Here is a 19,224-nt window from a genome sequence, read left to right on the forward strand (position 1 = left end):
AGAGAAATGTTGTCAGTTGTTTATAGATTAAGATAAAAATAATAATAATAATAATAATAGTAATCAAACACATACCTATAAATAGTAAAACCAGAGAAACTGATAATGCTGCAGTGGTCTCTTGCATTTTTCCAGAGCTACCATACAATGAGCTGGTCCTACTTTTTTACCTTGACATTTAGGCAGGTATGAAGACAGAGAGGTCCTGTATGAAAGATACTGCAGCAAAAGGGAAATGCATTAATGTTTGTCTACAGAGGGAACTAAATGAAAACATGTATTTTATTTTTAGTACCTCTTGTAACTTTTCTTTTTTCAATTTCAAGATGGTTGATTATTATAAAATGTCTTTTGACATGCATGTACTGTAAATGCAGAGGTAATACAAAACAAAGAGATACACTGAAACCAGAGTTCAGACGGGATGTGTGCAGCCATTATGAAAAGAACAAACCTAAACAATTAAGTTAATGAATCCCAAAAGTGTTGCTAAAATGCTGATCTGAACCTGGAGGACTGTGCTGCTGTAAATCTCAGACCCTGGTACATCTGCACAGAATTATCCTTGTGCAGATAGATGCTCATCGTGTCCTGAGAGGTCTGATCCTTCAGTTTTCTGAGGGGTGACACTCGGAGGAAAACTGCTGACTGCTGCTCTGCCTGTGGTGAGCCTAGTGATACAACATTAATCATGGCATGTCATCTTTCTATATTCTCTGCAGGAAGAAACAGAATGTGTGAGGGTGTGCGGCTGGTGCTATGTGTGTGAATTTTTCTGTAGGAGTGGGACCACCATGTCTGAAGCTGACTTCCTGACAGGGCTGCTGGGCCAGCTGACAGAGAGTCCTTGGCTCGACTCCTTGAAGCCCGACCAAAGAGCCTGCTGCTCCTCCTGCTCCCAACAGTGAGATCATCCGCCTCTCTGCTACTCTCAGGATGCAAGCTGCGCTAAACATGCCTCTTGTCTTCTCTTCACCGAAGAATGAATAATTATATCGGTTTAAAATTAGCTTTTCTTGACAGGATTTTTTCCTTCTTTTCCTTTGAGTTCTTTCTAGGGAACTTCTTGAAAATGGTGAACTTAATGCATCAGATGCAAATTTCAGCACCTGAAGATTAGATGTCAAAATGTCACTGAAAGAGACAAAAAGACTATTTAAGTCTGGATGTCTTGCTGTTATTCAGGAGAGGTGGAGGGGCCTTCTTCAAGTATGTTCCCAGGGGCCAATTGTTTAAAAATGTGTGCTTGATACAATTTCAAATATATTTTGGACAAGAATAATAACCACATATTGGTAATAATTTTGTAGTAAATTAGCGCTGTTGCCAAACCCAACTCTGGGTTTTGTCTTAAAATAAAGGAGGGAGTTGAAAAAGGACGATAAACGTGATGAGAGTCTTTAAGAAACTGTTGTCCCATTTTTTCTGAGAACTGTGGCCCCCGATAAATAATGTTCGCAATTTACTCCACTGTGTAAAGGCATTTCCTGTCTTGTGTTAATGTGAAATTGATGATGCAACATTATAAAATGTGCATCCTACCTTCTTGAAATCAGACGTTTGAATGTGGAATCGTTGTGCTTTCTTACATAACTTGGAACTGGGAAATACAGTCATTTATCCACCACAATGTCTTCAGTGGTTGCTGTCACATTGATGCAGAGCTAGTTAAACTCACATACACTTACAACATTGTTCATAAATCAACAATTTAAAAGCTAAAATTAGCTAAATGTGTGCCTCGTATGACATCTCTGTGCGCATGTAATTTAGTTTGATTTGGCCTGCAGTCCTTCTTTAATCAGGATAAGACTGAGCTGTGCACTGAGCATGTCCAGAGGCCCCAGCTGTGGCTCCTCAGCGGAGAACAGAGCTCTCATTGTGCTGCTGTAACCCAGCGCAGTGGCACAAAGCTCAGATTAAAGGCTGCAGTGGTGCACAGTGTCTCTGCGGACACAAATATAAACAGTGGGCCACTGCAGAGTCACATGGACAGCAGGGCCTCCAGTTTAATGTACTTTGAGGTCATACTGTAATGACTTCAGTGTAAGTCAGAATGAGCATAACAAGTGTTGCTTTTCTGCTGGAAAGTCAATAAATACATTTTCTTACTAGTACAGTACTACACTGGAGCTTTTTAATTTCACTATAAATATACATACAATTACACTGTATTAAAAATCAGTTGTTGTCTGAACACCAGCATCCATGCAAGAACTTGTAAGAAATAATTGCAAAAGTATTAAAATCCAATACATTGACAGTTGTTTCTAGTATTTTGTCCATGTTATAGTTATACATTGAAGAGCCAACATATTAAAATATAAATAATATATAAAACAACCCAACACCACAACATCGGCTGAAATCAAGACTAGACAAAATTACAATGGAGTTAAATTGACACCTTTCTAACACAGTGCCAACAAAAGTATTATTATATTATGACAGAAAATACTAGATTGTGGCAGAAACAATTGTGGTTGATATTATCATTGGTCAATTTGATTTGCAATGGGTGAATAGTCCTTTTAAGATACTGTAAAAAAAGTTGTTGTATTTGCTCTGTTAAGATAATAGTATAAAGTACATAACATATTAAAATCCCCCGCTGAACCTTAATTTTAACTGAAACTTTTACCCTTCTCCTGCTCCTGTTTATTCTTAAGCCATTTTAGACGTTATTTATCACGGCATATTGTTGCTTAGCCCTTGCTCTACCTCTTAAAGTTCACATACACTACATACACTTTATTTCTAAAATAATACACCTTCTCTCTTTGGTTTACCAGGACATTTTTCAACACTTAGAATAGAATAGAATAGAATCGTTTAATGTCATTATACATGTACAATGAGATAAATAAATGCTTCTCCCTTTCAAGGGTGCCATCAAAACAAAAACAATTCAGCATACTGGCTCCTACAAACACACACTCTGGGTAAATCTAATGGTGATGCGTTCACTAACCAGTCTATGTAAGTTAAATGTATGCACCAGCACCACCAGCAGCTCATGTCCTCATTAACTAACTTCAGTCAGCTCAGCTTTCTATCCACTAGATGACGCTCTCGGATGTTAAAGACATGCAGCTGCAAATTGCATTCATCCAGAGTGCAGATAATTAAAACTGACATGGATTGAGGGGAGCACATAGGCTAAGTGTATAATTCTCCGAGGGCATTTACTTATTTATTTACTAGTTGTCATGATACAGGAAATAAACATCCATTCATGAACCTAAAGTTTGTAACTTGTATTGTAATCTCACAATATTTCTGCAGGGTGTGTTTAGCTTATTTCACAAAAACATGTTAAATATATGAGTCAAGAAACGCAGCCTACTTTTATTCCACATAGCAAAAATAATGAGTCATACTTCAACATTTATGATTAAGTCATTACTATTTTTTTTAATGAGTTTTTAATAGTAGCCTATAATAATTATGTTGGCCCATGTTATTTCATACACACAAGCATGTCCTTGAATTACTTTTCTTTGTCGGACCTTGTGTTTCATATTTGGTTCATTCCGTTTATAAAAAGTAAATACTTTATAATGAGCTCATATATGGAAGATGATTATTTTAGCGTGAGTCTGGTCTCAGGTAATTTGGGTTTTGAGGCCCCGCTGGGCTGAAGCGAGCCGAGCTGGGCTGGTCCAAAAACCCGGACCAGAAGTCTTAAATGGGGGTTCAGGCAGGATTGGAGATGTGAAATCTGTTCCTGGACCAGCCGGTTGGTTTTTGGGTGGGTGGGCGGGTTTCAGGAGGCGGGGCAGCCCGGAGGGTCGGGCGTCCTTCTGAACTGCAGCTCTCTCTCCCAGAAAACAACACAGGACTAAATAAGTTAGCAAGCAGTGGCTCGGGCAATTTGCTCAACTCGTTTATCTTTTAAAACTGATTATAACAAAGCGCTGATAATCTGCGATAACTAAAAGAGAGAGAAAACCGACGCTGGTGAGTAGATAAAGTTTTAATTGTAACGATACTTGAGAGTTAACAGCCGTGAAAGTTTAGAAAAGGCTACTGATTTTAACAGCATAAAGGACAATTAACTTACTATTCTTGACTTGATTAAGTAACTCACGGAAAAGAGAGAAGTTTTTCAGTAAATCTCAGGCTGCTGGTGTGATTTATGCCACCTGTTGCACCGAGCAGCGATGCAAGTGTCCAGAAACTTCGTCAACTTAAACCACAGCTCTTTCTTCACTTTAATTACTCAACTAACTATTTAAAAACTCTATTCTAAATACCGGTCTTTAATTATCTGCCATATAATTTTAAATGTGTTTAAAGTAGGCTACCTCTTTTACGTTCACGTTTCACTTACCTGTCGCTCCAGATTAGTGAACTCACATTCATGTTACGTAACTTTATAATATTTTCCCACTGAGTAAATCCTCGCTGTTGGGACTGACTCGGGTCACCTTTTACATTTACTCTTTCAAGGTCGGCCCTCTGCTGTTAACTGATGTGTTTTCTTCATGCAGTCATGTGAGTCAGCCTACAGACACAGTGTCTGGACTCTCTGTGACACAGAAAACTAATGAGTTCACATGAGGAGATACAAATCTGCTTTGTTAAATCTTTGCAGAGTGTCCCCTCTGCACAGATCAAAGCCAGGCCCTTGACATCCAACCTGTGCAGCTGTGCTGACCTATCTGGTCTGCAGCACAGGGGTCAGTGAAGGCAGCAAGGCCTCTATGAAGGACAGCTCAGTCAGGGCTTTCCTCCTTTTGCTGGGAAAAATACAATGGGAGGAAGACAGTTGCACACTTGTTGGAGCATAAATGTGACACGAAGGATAAAAGAGTCCATTGTGTGTTGTCTTTAGCTTTAATCTGAACTCCAACAGCACTCTTCCTCCTGGACAGGACACTTTGCATCCTTCTTCTTTCCTCAGTAAAGACTGAAGAGTGGGAAGATGTCTGACTAATAAGCAACAGGATATACTTATCAACCTCAAACTGAGGTGAATATTGCTTGTTTGTTCCAGTGGTTGTCATCCTTAAAATAAGTGTCTTACCCCACTGAGAAAAAGGCAAATTCATACAGCAAATGACATGCAGTATATTTAACAAGCTGTGTCATGTGGCTTACAATTTTGGCTAACCATTTTCCTGAAGGACACTCTGAAATCATCTTTTAGAATGTATGTCATACTATATCTATATCCATATACTTGAATAGAGTATTTCATTGGGAGGGTCATTTTAGAAACTGATGTAAAAACAATAAAACAGAACATCACATTTTTCAATAAAGCCATCCTGCTCAATGATTTGTCATTTCCAACTTGTTCCAAAAATGGCTCAATGGAACTAGAGACAACCAGTATGGCAAGTCTGTTTCAGTAAAAATCTTCTCACGATGCTTATCGTCGTTAAAACCCTATCTGATTCTTTATTTTATTTCCTCTGCAAAGGAGATTACGTTTTCAGGTTTGGATTGTTTCTTGGTCCGATTCTCATAAGGGTGTAGCAAGGGGTGTAGCATACTGTATGTCTACGCAGAACACTACATTTTAACACATTCATTTTGAATTTGGTTACAATTGCAAGATGGGGCATCTGGCCTTGATGAATAACTAGATCTGCTCGATACTAAATAGGCTCAGTAGTATCAGTTGTCTATAGGTCTGTCCTTACCTATTTGATGCTAATGTGATGTGTCCTGCTTGAGCTTTGTTGCCAGTCTTATCTCTGTCCTTCTTCCAGGCCCATCTGGGTCGTATTTGTCTTGTAACATCAGGTAGAATGAAACGCTATCAGCAAGGCAAACAGGCCCATTGTCCAGGGAAACACGTGTTGGCTGCTGATGGCTTTGTTTTCACCGGCTTCCCAGGCATAAATGTGTCTGAAAAACACTAAGCAGATTACTTTAATATTTGTACACAGTTTGATATTTATTGCCAGCTGTGTTCTCACGATCGTGCTGCAAATCTATCAACCCCGGACAGCTTTGCAATTATTATAAATGTGACAAAAGTGAGCCAAATGAGATTTTGTCGCTTTCTTTTCAAGAAATATCCCATGAGTGAGGGCTGCAAATTACAATGTCATTTACAAGGATCGATTTCACTATACTGTGTATGCCTATAGACACATGCATGCACACACACACACTCAAACACACACATTCACTTTGAACCTAACAAAGTTGTGTAGAGATGACAGCTCTCACATTTCTCTCAGGTCTGTTATTTATCTGTCAATACCTTTTCATCTTAGCCCATTAACCTATATTCTTTGTCATGCTTGTCAAACAGTCACTTTGTTAAACCATACATTTTAGTCACTTGCCTGTAAGGCTTTTCTAGACACTACCTGGTCATTTTTTACAAAGAATGTGGCTGAGGTTGACTCATTTTTCCTGAGATATTATAGGTTCTGAGATGTGAGGCAACACAGGGAGCTTATTGTCTTCATTTGGTCAGAGCACATTAGCTGAGCAGTTAGACAGAAACAAATCACTGTGGAGAGAAAGAAGAAGAATAAGGCTCACGCAAAACCAATACAAAATTATTTGTTGACTTATCCATTTATTGATCTACAGAAAAACAACAAACAAATATTTTGATTATCTATTATTTTAAAGTATTTTTCATGGATAGATAGCAGAGACAGGCTGTGTAAGCCTCTAAATTATCGAGGGTTACCGTTTTTCTGTTTTTTGTCATATTTAACTTAATATCTTTGGATTTAGGGCTATTTTAAAGGTCCCATGTCATGGCCATTTCTACTGATCATATTTCCATTGTTGAGGTATACTAGAATAGATTTAAATTGTGCAATTTTCCAAAATCACATTGGTTTCTCATACAGCATCTCTGTATAGTATGTATATTCACCAGGTATTCACTCTCTGTCCTAAACGGCTTGTTGGAGCTCCTGCCCCCCCCCTCCCTGTGAGCCCAGTTTGCTCTGATTGGCTGCTGCGAGCTGCTGCGAGGAGCGGACAGGTTTCCGGGTCGGCGATACAGCCAGACACAGCGAAACTCATCCTGAGCACACACAAACTCACAGCCGAAGTAAAAACAATAAGTGTGGCTTGATATTGAGTAAGAAAAAGGTTTATAACGCTGTGAGAATGGGTCTGCGGAGAGCATTTCTCCGCGATCCCAACTCGTCTATTACCAGCGTTCAGGGAGCTCTATGCAAGTCAATGGGGACTCCCTGTTAGTTAGCCAAGGGATCCTGGTGTGTGAGGTGCTCCGCGGATTGGTCCATTTGGGCCAATCCGGTCATTTGTTGTTGATTTGGGTATTCACACGTCACAGAACCCAGGAAGAAAACAATGGAAAATGAGAAATCTCCAACAAGGCGTTCTGGGGCAGCATAGACAGGTCTTTTCTGTGTTAGAGTTTTACTCCCTACAGGGTGTACTTTGAGGGTTTTTGACTCTGCAGACCGTTTACATGCATAAAAACCTTCATAACACACAAGGGGACGGGTAATAACCGGAAAAGCATGACATGGGCCCTTTAAATTAAAATGGATTATTCTAGAAAGAGTATTGTTACGCTCAACCGCTTATTCATAACAATAAAAGCGGACGTAATTAAATGCAGCAAGGCTTTGATGTGTCATTAGTGGCTGAGTGTGAACTAGGAAACTTTTAGAGACATTATTGAATTATGTAGCATCTCTGTCTCATTGACCTGTCTGAATCTTTGCTTGCAGAGGTGGACCACCTGATCCAGGGAGAGGGATTTATTTTCCTTCAGCATTCCTGATGGAGTCGTACAGAGTGACTGGCATTCCTAGCAGTGGACCACAGCGGGGCCACACTCAGCCGTCCCGCCCCTCCAGGCCCCACAGTAATGGAGCTGGTTCATACGGTCTCAGCATCCGTGTCCAGGGTATAGATGGACACCCCTACGTAGTTCTCAACAACCAGGACAAGGGTCCTCAATCCTTCGTCGACCCTAACAGCAATGAGTACATCGACACAGATGGCTCTTTTATTGAGAACTACCAGGAGTATGATTTCCGGAGAGCAAACGAGGCTGAAGCCAACGACCCCTTCATGGAGTACAGGTCTAAGAAGATGACTCATCACACTGGTCCTCAAAATGGCATTGCAGGTTCACAAGGAAATAAATCTTCTTCCCTTCTGAACTTTCAGAAGCACCCTGAGATTCTGAAGCCGTATGATCCGGAGAAAAACACCCTGAACGTGGACAGCTCCCAAAGCCTGCCTTCAAGACCCCTGCCTCTTCCTGAAACTGGAAACCAACACCAGATTTCCTCCTCCAAATCTGCTGCACCATCCAACACCCATTCAACCAGCCTGGATCGGAATAAAGCTCCTCCGCAGCCAGAGAAACGGCAACCTTCACCCCAGAGGCTGGGTAAGACGGCTCTTCCTCAGCCGAGGTCGCAGCCCCAGTCTTCCCCTCCGTCTCAGCCCGCTCAGCCGCAGTCCAAACCTCGTCTCTCTAACCTGAATCAACCTCAAACAAGGCTGGGTTCTAAAATTCAGCAGCAGCCAGTGTCTCCAGCCCAGAATCAGCCCTCAACCGTGTCCAGTCCCACGAGTGAGAACAGCAAGACGTCATGCCAGTCTCCCACTTCTATGAGCAGCACCAACTCCAGCCTCGAGCGTTCCCGCCGTGAGCCTGACGTCCTTCCTCTACGTAGGACGGACTCCAGCGGTCCAGTTCTTCAGTCCTCATCCCGCTCCCGCCACTCCTCCTCATCTTCCACCTCCAAGGCTCTGGTGGACGACCAGATGGACGCCCTGTACGCAGACACCATCAACCGCCACGGGAACCGCCGCTACATCCCGTTCCTCCCAGGTTCAGGCAGAGACATTGACACAGGCTCCATTCCTGGTGTGGACGAGCTAATTGACAAGTTTGATGGCAAAGAGGGAAACCACCAGCGTAGAGGCAGGACGGGACGCAGGAACAGGATCAATCTGGAGGACAGGAAGCGCTCACGCAGCGTGGACAGCGCCTTCGGCCTGCCAGATGGCTCTAGCTACGTGGACGGGTTGAACTGCCAGCGAGGCACGTCGATGGAACATGTCCTGAGACCCTCACAGCTGCGGCAGAAAGCAACCGGCAGTCAGGACTCCTGGCTCACGGCTGTGGATGGTAAGGTCGACGCCAGGGCTTCTTCTCGTACCACAAGCGCACCCGGCTCCCCCCAGAACACCCTCTCTACAGGTGTTGGCGCCATACAGGGTTACAGAAAGCCACGGACTCGCACCTCGTCATTTCCATTCAAGAGGTCAGAGAGTGAGGACTTTTCAGATGGAAAAGTTTCAACAACATCCCTGTCAACAACTCTATCCAAGCCTTCTTCTTCCTCAGACAAAAAGCCCAATACAGAGGCAGATGTTCAGGTACAAATTGATCTTAAACATTATGATTAGACATTTTGATTCAGATCTTTTTCCTCCAACACAACTATATTATCCATGTCTGTTCAATCTTTCTAAAAAGAGGGACACCTTTATTTGCTTTGTTAAGATCTGTTTCATTTCATTAAGTTCTCCCTCTCATTTCCTGCCATTTCCAGGCGACACCTGATCTCCTGAAAGGTCAGCAGGAGCTTTCCCAACAAACACACGAAGAGACAGCAAAACAAATTCTGTTCAATTACCTTAAAGACGGGTGAGTTATCTTGACTTTATTTTCTTATCAGTGTATTTTTGGTTTTATTTCCTAACACTGATGATAAAAAGGAAAATATTGTTGTCTTACTCATTCCCTTTTAGTTGAATCATGATCTGAGTATGTTGTTTACTCTGAATTGAACATCTTGCTCGGTAAAGGACCATACTGTTCTGTGGTTTTTATCATAGCCGGACTGTTTGTGATAAAAGTGAAGGAATGTGCTCCTCTTACCCTCCCATCCCGGCTGTGAGAGATCCAGCCGTCTCGAGTTTGTTTTCTAACAGAATCCCTCTTTTTCTGTTGCTTTCTCTTTGCCTCAGTGTGAAAACATTTCAGTTTGCTTTTTTAATCAGACACTTACTGCCTCTCAAGAAAAGGCATGTTGGTTTAAAAGCCTCATTTCAGTGCAGGTTTTACAGGAGCCAAATATGATGGCTTATGCATTCTTTAAAGTCTTTAAACTTATGGTAGAAAGTCACTGTCAAGAATCATTCTTTGAGACAATGAAAGTGAGAAAGAAATACCAGTTGAACTTCACTCTGCAGCAAATCTGTTAGTTGTGCATGGATTTACAGTTTGAAACATGTGCTACAGTCTTGTGATAGTGTGGAAAGGGAGCAGGAAGCTGTTTGGGTGTGTCGAGCCACAGGTCAGGAGTCACAGGACAAAGGAAAGGAAACACAGATGGAAGTGCTGGAGCTGAAACTGAGCTACATTCCCAAGGCCTCGGAAGACAAACATTCACTAACAGGGGTTATAAAAGTTTAATGAAAATCATCTGTATGAGGAGAGGAGAGGTTCGGGATGGGGGTTGGCTTTCCGTGTCAGCCTTGTCAATTATTGTCATGTGAAAGGGTGTGATTCCAGTATTGTGGTTTCTGATGTTTTCACTCTAACGGAAGGATTAATAGTCATTGTGTTGATCGAGAAAATCCTCCATCTCTGGGCTTTCAAACGTCTGGCGATAAACTTAGAAATGCTCGGTGTTTAAAGCTTGAGACAAAGCTGCTTTTCTTAAGTTGTTTAGTACCAGAACACTGGTACTAAACACTGACCAGAACAAGAATCAGTATATTTTAAAACAACAGGAAATCAACCAGTCACCATGTCACCAGAGAGAAAAAGCTAAATGGTGTTTTGTTTCAGTAATAAATAATATCAACTGAAATAATACTTTAATGTAAATGTTAACTATATTATATCATTTATATTATCTTATTAGAATGCATTTAAAAAACATTAGTAACGGTGATTTGACTTAACTCAGCCATGGTGCCAATTTATCTCTGGTTCCTAATATTTAGGTAACAAAAACTACGGAAAAGGTAAACTTCCATAATACTGCCCATGCGTTTGATTCTTCCGCCTATTTGCCCCTTAGTTTATTAGATGTGTAAATGAACAAGCTGTTTGTGCTGTGAGGGGAAACATCAAAGCACCTTGATCCTTTCTGACCCTTTCTAAGCTGGGAATCATTTACTCTGTTCCCAGAACACTTTGAATTAATTCTTGATCCTCAAAACACTGAGGAAAGTTGAGTTTGTATACCTTTATTAACCAGTGTTAACCTACTTGTCTTTGTGTGTGTGTGTCTGCAGCAGCGTGGATAATGATGAAACGACGAAGAGAAAGGTCAACCTCGTCTTTGAGAAGATTCAGACGTTGAAGTCTCGAGCCACAGCGAGCGCACAAAGCGACAACAAAGTGAGACGTTGTTATGTGTTGTGGTGCATCACTAATAATTAAAGGGCCCATGACAAGTCTTCTCTGCATTCTTTACATACCCATATTTTTAAATTGAGATCGTTAACTTAAAGTTGTATTTATAGTTTTAAATTCATGCTTTAAGCTTTATCTGCGAGTAAATGGTGTTCAAGTGGTTGATACATGCAAACTACCCTGCAAACAGGAATTAAATACTACCTTAACATCCAGTTGTGATCTTAAAGCGATTGTATGGGATCTTTTAAGACTGTGTGCATATTATCTTTGCTTTGGCACTCAGGCTGTTTACTTTGCATAGGACACGCAATCAGCCATTGAATATTCACCCTTTACTAAATACATGAGTTTTAATGCCAAACCTAAACACACAAAAATAACTTTCCATATCCCCACTGTGCAATAATCATGTCTATGTATATACTGTCATATTTATCATATATATTATATCATATTCTATTTTATTTATTTATTTATTTATGAATCCTGGTCATCTACATGACGATCCGAAGCTGTGTGCACTACCTGCTGGTCGTAACTGTCAGACCTTTTAATCTGTGTTTTAATATGTCTGTTTTTAAAGCACTCGCTGGAGCAGTAACTATAAATCTCGTTGTATTCTGTACAATGACAATAAAAGCTTTTGAATTTGAATTTAAACATTCAGTTTGTGTTTCTATACCTAATGGATCAATAATAAATAAAAAACTCTCTTCTTTCTGTCAGTCTCCAGATTTTTCTGCACAGACAAAAGCTCTGCTGGAGCAAAACGAAGAGCTGGGTAAACAACTGGGCGAACTGAAGAGAAAACTCGAGGATCAAACAACGGTGAGAACAGTTTAACTGCAAATGGGCCTGTTTATTTTGGCATGCTGCTTTATTGTTAGAGAATAATATCCTTTAATCAAGGGTTTTAATGAAACATTTAAGGGATTACTGTTCAACTTGTTTAATGTAAAGAGATATTGTTGGACTACTGGGTGGATGTAGAATTTACTAAGCTTTTCACAAAGGCACTTGGAAAACTGTTAATTCTGTAATGAGAGGGTGTTTCAGTGGGTATTCAAAACACTGTTGTTTACTTTGCGTTACTGTATTAGTTAAACAATTGAAACTTTCACAAATAGAGTATCTTTTCAGGTAAATAATTACAAGTGCACATCTTATGCACTATTTTTCTATATAATTGATGAAAAATGACCATGTCTTTATGCTTTTATCAAGCAGATTGAAACAGTCAGTTAAATTCATTCCAAAGGCTAATAGCTTGGTGCAGACAACGCTTGTATCTACACTGACATTCAAATGTCAACATCAATATGTATGTGTTTTACCAACAGAAGAATCAGGCTGACAAGAGGACGGTAGCAGATTTGAAGGAGCTGCAGAGGAAGCTGGAGCGGAGTGAAGAAGAGTGCAAGCGTCTGAAGGAAAAACTCGCCAAAACAGAGTTCGAGCTGCAGAACACAGTGGAAGAGTAAGTGACAACTCTGGAGAATGATAACGGTAACACAGTGATCAGCACAGATTCATCTACTAGCATGGCTGTATTTAGAAATGACAGAATGTCGTGTTGACCATGTCATTTGTCATTGCCAGTATCTTTACTTAAAATTAGCTAAAAATGTTTGGCTTGGAAGCAAAACACTCAAGTTCATCTCCCATCACTGGTCTGCTCATCTTGCTATTGTGCTCCAGTTAAACAATTGGCAGTGTTTCTGGTGGGAAGCTGGTGAGGGATCATGGTCGTTTCATTGTTCCCTGCTGTTCTGTTGAGGAGCCTGCACAGAGGGAACATCTGCTCTCAAGACCCTCCTAGTTAGGTTCCATGTTGGCATCTCTAAAGAAGCTGTTTATCAGATGAACCATGCCTCTTTTAACACTTTTCCTGGGTGATATAACAGTAATAATAAATACATTTACCATGGCGTGTTATTTATCGGCTGTTGCTTTGCACTTAAAGCTGTTTGAATTGTATATTTCTCTGTACTGCCACTCTGAAAGAAGTGTAGGGTGTCTGTTGATGCAACCAGTCAGACTGTTGATGGTTACTGAAGTGGTTCCCATGTCAATTTCTTTGTCTTATTAAACAGCACGTTGTGTCTCCTCTGGTTTATCTTTCAACCTGCAAATTAATGCGTGCTTGGTGACTGATTTACTTTCAACTGGTCAGCTCCCTTTACATATTAAACAAATGGTATTTCACGTCGTAGTCTGATGTCCTGAGTGTTGTTACTATCTTGCTGTTCTCAAGGTTTTAGATAGAAATAGTAGGAACATTCCTTGTTTGAGCTAAGGTATGTTTTATATGTGTTTTTTCTGGATTTTCCTAACAATTTAATGTTTAATATCGTATTCCTTTTCTTTTGGGCCTTTTATTGTAAATCATTTTCTATTTCTGAAATCAAGATCGTTCACTTATAAAACTTTTATTTGAAGTTTGTTTTTCCTTTTGATTATCATTTCTAGTTTTAGCTTTTTATTTTTCAGTACGAATGGCCCAAAACCAAACACCCTTTAGCATTTTATTTGACAGCAGAAATAGATGCTTCAGTCCACATCATTGTGGGGCGATTTGTCCGAGGGGCCTCACATCACTTAACACCCTCCCCCGTGGTGTTGTCGTGTCGAGGCAGTTTAGACATTATTGGTTTGCCATCGTTCAGATATTCGTTTAAACCCCTGTGTTCTGTAGGCCTCACACTAAGACCCCGCACAGGTGCTGTCATGTGTATGTGCGAATTGCGGTGCAGGTGTGCAATGTGTATGTGCATGTACTTCACAGTATGCAGAGTGGCTGTACTCTGTTGTGACATGTGGTGTGATTTTTGTCAGGCTGTTCCAGGTGAAGATGGAGCGGGAGCAGCACCAGACGGAGATCAGAGACCTGCAGGACCAGCTGTCAGAGATGCACGACGAGCTCGACTCAGCCAAGAAGTCCGACGCAGATGGAGAGAAAGACATCATTATGGAGGTAACACTGTGTTCATTGTTCTAGAGAAGAATACTTTTTTTTGCTGAGAGCTTGTAGAATCTGTAGCTGATCGACATTACCAAAACCACCATTAATGATAAAAGCTTTCTGCTCTGCTGCTTGAATATTAAAACCACATGCATAAACAATACTCTAAAAATGTTGCTTTGGAGTGAGGTAACCTTAAGTTGCTGTTTACTTAAAAGATTATACTCCAATGCAACCAGTGAGGTGACCAGCCTTTCTGGTAAATAGATGATGTGTTGCATCCTGTACTACAAGTATTGATATTGTTTGTCACACTGACATATCACAGAAAGAAGTTTACTTTGTTTAACATTTCCAGTTAACAATGGAAACTGCAAATGGTGATAGCTTTATCTGAAAGACTTCTCTCTGGAGATGCTACAAAATAAACTATCCAAGGTCAAATTATGATGAATACAATAGTGAAACCCTGTATCAAAATGTACTTGATTTCTATTACTGAATATTTTTAAACGGTCCCCATCCTGTCCTGTTTTAAGCTCTTTACTTGTGATCTATAAACAGAGGTGGTTGCCGTGGGAAGTGTCTGTATAACCAAAGGCAAGAGCAAAATGAAGAGTCACGGTCAAACTAGTCGGTCTGATTCTGCAAATTCTTTAGAGATAAAAAAAGTAACCAAATTGTCTTCCTTTCCCGCAGGACATGATGCAACTGAAGGTGGATATACAGGAGGTTCTTCAGGCCAAGGAGGATCAGGAGGAGGTGCTGAGGAGGCGAGAGAGGGAGCTGACGGCCCTGAAAGGAGCCCTGAAGGAGGAAGTGGCCGCTCATGACCAGGAAGTGGACAAGATGAAGGAGCAGTATGAGAAGGAATTAACCCGGCTGCAGGCGTCTTTGGTGGAGGCCAAGCAGGTATTCAGCCTAACGTTTGTCGTCGTCCCCCCCCCCCCTTCTGCACTGCTCCACTCATTTCCTTCTCGCCCTCCCCCACTCCAGAAACACACCCTGTCACAGAGGAATGGGAGATAAGCAGCCCATCAGGGGAGCTGTAACTCTGTGTGTGTGTTTTACATTGCGAGTTAGGCCATATGTTCATCATCAGAGGTTAGGGCGCTGCTTTGATGTAACGTTATTTACATCGTACATCTGTGGCGCTGCGTGTGATAATACTGAGACGCTGGTTTTAAAACAGGCAGGATAGACTATGTCCAAAATCTGCTTGGCACTTTAATTTACTATCTCTGTATTCCTCTGGAAATGATTTACAAAAGTAACAGGAAAGGTAGGGGAACAAACATTTTGAATTCAAGAGGTGGACTTTTTATTCTACCATGCAACAACATGTTTTTATAATATACAACAATAATATTGTCACCCAACAACATATTTTCAAATATAATAAAATCCAGTTGTACTTGTACATTCGTAGATTTCATAATGCGATAAGCAGATGTTTTTGTTCATATCTGCTGTGTTAGTCATACATCAGTAATTCCATGATATGTTTTTTTGCGAGCTTGAACTGAAACGCTGATAAAGAGCTTAAACATTGACGTTTTTAATGTTGATGTAACCACATTGCATAAACAAAGTCGTTTCAACACACGGATCAGCATGATGTTCACCTATAGCAGCGAGAAGCTGAACCATTTCTTCTAGTGACACAGTTGCGAAAAAAGGCTCCGCATACTTGTACTTTGTTTAATCTAACTGATAAAAAAAGAAACACAAAATACTAAGTAAATGTAGTTTGTCATCATTTTTATGGGAAGTGTCTTTCACCAGTGAGCTGTGGGGGGGGTTTCCTTATCTCAGCTTGTTTTTCTAGAAAGGAACATTTTACAGGAATAATGTTTGATAATATTATTTAGAGACAGTTATCTGTACATGACATGTTTAGGAGATGTCTCACTGGCAGGGTCCCTCTTGTTTCTAGGGTTAGGGTTAATCAGTGATGTACCAGCCAATAATACGAAAGAAGTCTATAATCCTCAGAGCACAGAGAGTTGGTCAACTGTCTCAAACATGGAGGAACGCGGTGAGATGAGCAGCATGGCAAGAGACTGAAAGACTGACAACACATTGTTTTCAGTGGAGTCGCTGTGTGACTCACGTGTGTCCTGTTTGTCTCAAAGTGTGGAAGTTGTCCTTGTGTTGGGCTTCCTGCAGGCCTGGTGGGGGTCCACAGCAGCGCTCTGCAGAAACCACTCTATGAGAACATTTCCTTTTGTTGAACAGAGGTACTGCTCCCCCGAGGGAGTCTGTCATCAGGGGTTTACCCTCAGTGCTTTGTAAACACTTGGAAAGATGAAGTAATTGTTTGTTTTTCCTTTAAGATCTAAAAATGTCCTCACTCGTTTGAGCCTTTGATTCATGTCCTTGAATTATGGCTCAGTCCTTAGTTGAGACCTTGCGAAGCATTTGGACATTTATAATGCTTTGCTTATTAATTATAATGCTGAAACTTTAACTCAAATTCCTCCATACAGTGGCACATTTATGTTTTTCATACACATGTATTTATGGTTGTGCAATTTGCAACCTGATGATTACATCTGACAGGTCGGCATTTAAAAGGCAAACATTAGATCACTTAAATCTGCAAAATCAGCATATGTACAAAATACAGTGGGATTGTCTCCAATCCCCTAATAAATCTTGCTGAACGTCCCAAAGAAACCCAAAGCCGTTTGAAGTTCAAATGGTCACAGCACCAGCAGTCTGAGCTACAGGTTATGATAAGAAAGACATTAAAAGGAAAGTAGTTTGTTATCCCATATACGCTTCTACTTTAAATAAGGGGTCAGACAGAGGGTAAAAAAGGTCTTTACATATGGTTTTATTTTTGTGCCCCATCTCCAACCAAAGTGCTGCTCTCTGCTTTGAGTGGACCTGTCTGGGTCGTCCAAAGCGGCCCATGTGAAGCAGAATGCTGGAAACTGGAGCACCGAGCTGCTCTGTTTAGTTCATTGCATCAGCAAGGCATCACTAATCTAATGAGCTGCCGTTCCTGAGTTGCGTCGTGTCCCCTCTTCTCTCTGTGCCCTGAAAGAGTGGGGGTAATTGCGGACCTCAGTCGATAATGAATGATGAGTTTGTTTCACACAATAATAGCAGCGGGGGTTGGGACATGCTGAATAAGTGGGTCAGTGTGCTGTAGAGAAGGGGATGCGTGGCTGACCCCCTGAAAGGAGCGGGGGCACTGTTTTGTGTCTTAAATTGAAAGCTGCATTGTGTTCTCAATGAGCTGAAATCTGTGGAATGTCACCTAGGTTGAAATATGGTGGTCATAAAAAGATAAGGATTTGCTTATTTTAAGTATTACTTACCTTCTTAACACCCTGCAAAAAAAGACGTCTGCACATTTGGAAGTTCATTTGATCTCTCATCAGCATGTGCTGGTATGCAAAACATGTGGAAAGATGAGGTGCGGTGGTAGAGAGAAGGGTCTGTTTCCAGGAATGTGGGGGTCAAAGTGGGGAATGTGCTCCCTGCAGACCTCCTTCTTCACTCAGCTCCAGATCGGTTACAGTGCACCCGCTCCGAACTGCGGGAGGTGCTCGGATCTTTTCTCTTATGTCTCCTCAGGGTGCTGCCTTGCATCTCCATCTCAGTGTCCGAGGCTTTAATAGGTCTCAGCTGCACTCTCCCCTCCTGACTGTAAAGACAGAGCTGTGTGCTTATCACACTATTTTCAGCTCTTGTTATGTTTCACCTACAGTCCTGAGCCACAGTGTGTAACACGACCACATTATTATCACACTCTCATCTGTAACCTCAATCCCAAATGCTGTATTTTTTCATTTCTTAGCTCCACAGTTTCCACACAAGACTCCGCAGTGATCTCCGCTCACCTAAACGCCTGTGCTATTCTCGCCCGTATCTCAGCCTGCTTCTCCACTAATCTCTAGCAATGTGTGAACTGAAGTCTCACGGTCTGATCATCAAACTTATGTGGCCCCGGGAAGAGTTCCCCCTCAGGCTTGTTTTGAAAGTAAAGACCCCCGCATCTGTCTGTGTGTTTGATGATAGCACTACATTTCCCAGCGTAGCTTTAGGAGCTGATTTAGCAGGCGACTGGAGAGGAGGAAGGAGACGCTGGGCAGCGAGTGAGAGAGGAAATGATGGAGAGTTTCTGGATCTTGACAGACAGCAAGAAATTAGCGGTTCATCCTGGTTGGTCTTCAAAGAGCTTTAATGATAACCTTATGGATTGATGACATTATAGACCCTAAAAAATATAAATGCAGCAGGAGTTCTGTCACAAAAGGTTTTCTGCACGGCCATATAAGGGTCACGTCCGTGTGAAACCCGGCAGTGGCTGGATTTGAGTGTTTGTTGTTCCTCTACCTGTGAGCGCTGATGTTGTGGTAGCCTAATCTGCCAAAACAACTTTCCAGAGTTAAGTTAAATACGCATTTTCCATAGAGATTACCAAGACCAAGGTTACAATCTTGAGAGTTAGCATTTGTCAAGCAGAACTTAAAAAGGCAGACTGTGTGCTTTCTTGTAAAGTTGTAGGCAATTGTCCATTCCTCATAAAGGTTCATATTATGTTGTGAATTTTGAGGTTCTTTCGTAAGATTCACATGACCGTGAATCAATGAATCAGAATCTGGCAGCATTTTCAATTACATTTTGACCTTGTATTTGTAACTATGCTGGCTGAGCTGTTCAGAGAATACATTTAGACTTCACTGTAAATGTGCTGAGTGTAGGCTGAGATATCCATGTTTGAGTTTTTAGTCTCCACATTTGACCTGCTATGTGGGATGTGGATTTTTGGGCGTTCCTTTTCTTGCTCACAAGTGTATTCAAACTTTGTATTTTTGGCCTTTGGCCTGGAAAACTGGAATAGGAGTTTTCTCCCCTCTTTGTCTTTCTTCTGAGAGTTTACCAAGCCTTTGATTGA

At 41.2% G+C, this 19,224-nt stretch overlaps 1 protein-coding gene across 1 annotated transcript in view; it reads left to right on the plus strand.

The window, feature by feature from the left end:
- The first annotated feature begins 3,815 nt into the window (after nucleotides 1-3,815).
- The window catches only part of cgnl1 (cingulin-like 1), a 30,739-nt gene continuing 15,330 nt past the window's right edge, over nucleotides 3,816-19,224 (plus strand). Inside the window, exons 1-8 of the mRNA XM_034116313.1 lie at nucleotides 3,816-3,960; nucleotides 7,686-9,354; nucleotides 9,531-9,625; nucleotides 11,227-11,332; nucleotides 12,077-12,178; nucleotides 12,691-12,827; nucleotides 14,186-14,324; nucleotides 15,012-15,224. Coding sequence (XP_033972204.1) covers nucleotides 7,738-9,354; nucleotides 9,531-9,625; nucleotides 11,227-11,332; nucleotides 12,077-12,178; nucleotides 12,691-12,827; nucleotides 14,186-14,324; nucleotides 15,012-15,224 — 2,409 coding nt within the window. The 5' untranslated portion in view covers nucleotides 3,816-3,960; nucleotides 7,686-7,737. The remainder of the gene's footprint in view (nucleotides 3,961-7,685; nucleotides 9,355-9,530; nucleotides 9,626-11,226; nucleotides 11,333-12,076; nucleotides 12,179-12,690; nucleotides 12,828-14,185; nucleotides 14,325-15,011; nucleotides 15,225-19,224) is intronic.

Source organism: Trematomus bernacchii, unplaced genomic scaffold (assembly GCF_902827165.1).
Source record: "Trematomus bernacchii unplaced genomic scaffold, fTreBer1.1, whole genome shotgun sequence".
NCBI lineage: Eukaryota > Metazoa > Chordata > Actinopteri > Perciformes > Nototheniidae > Trematomus > Trematomus bernacchii.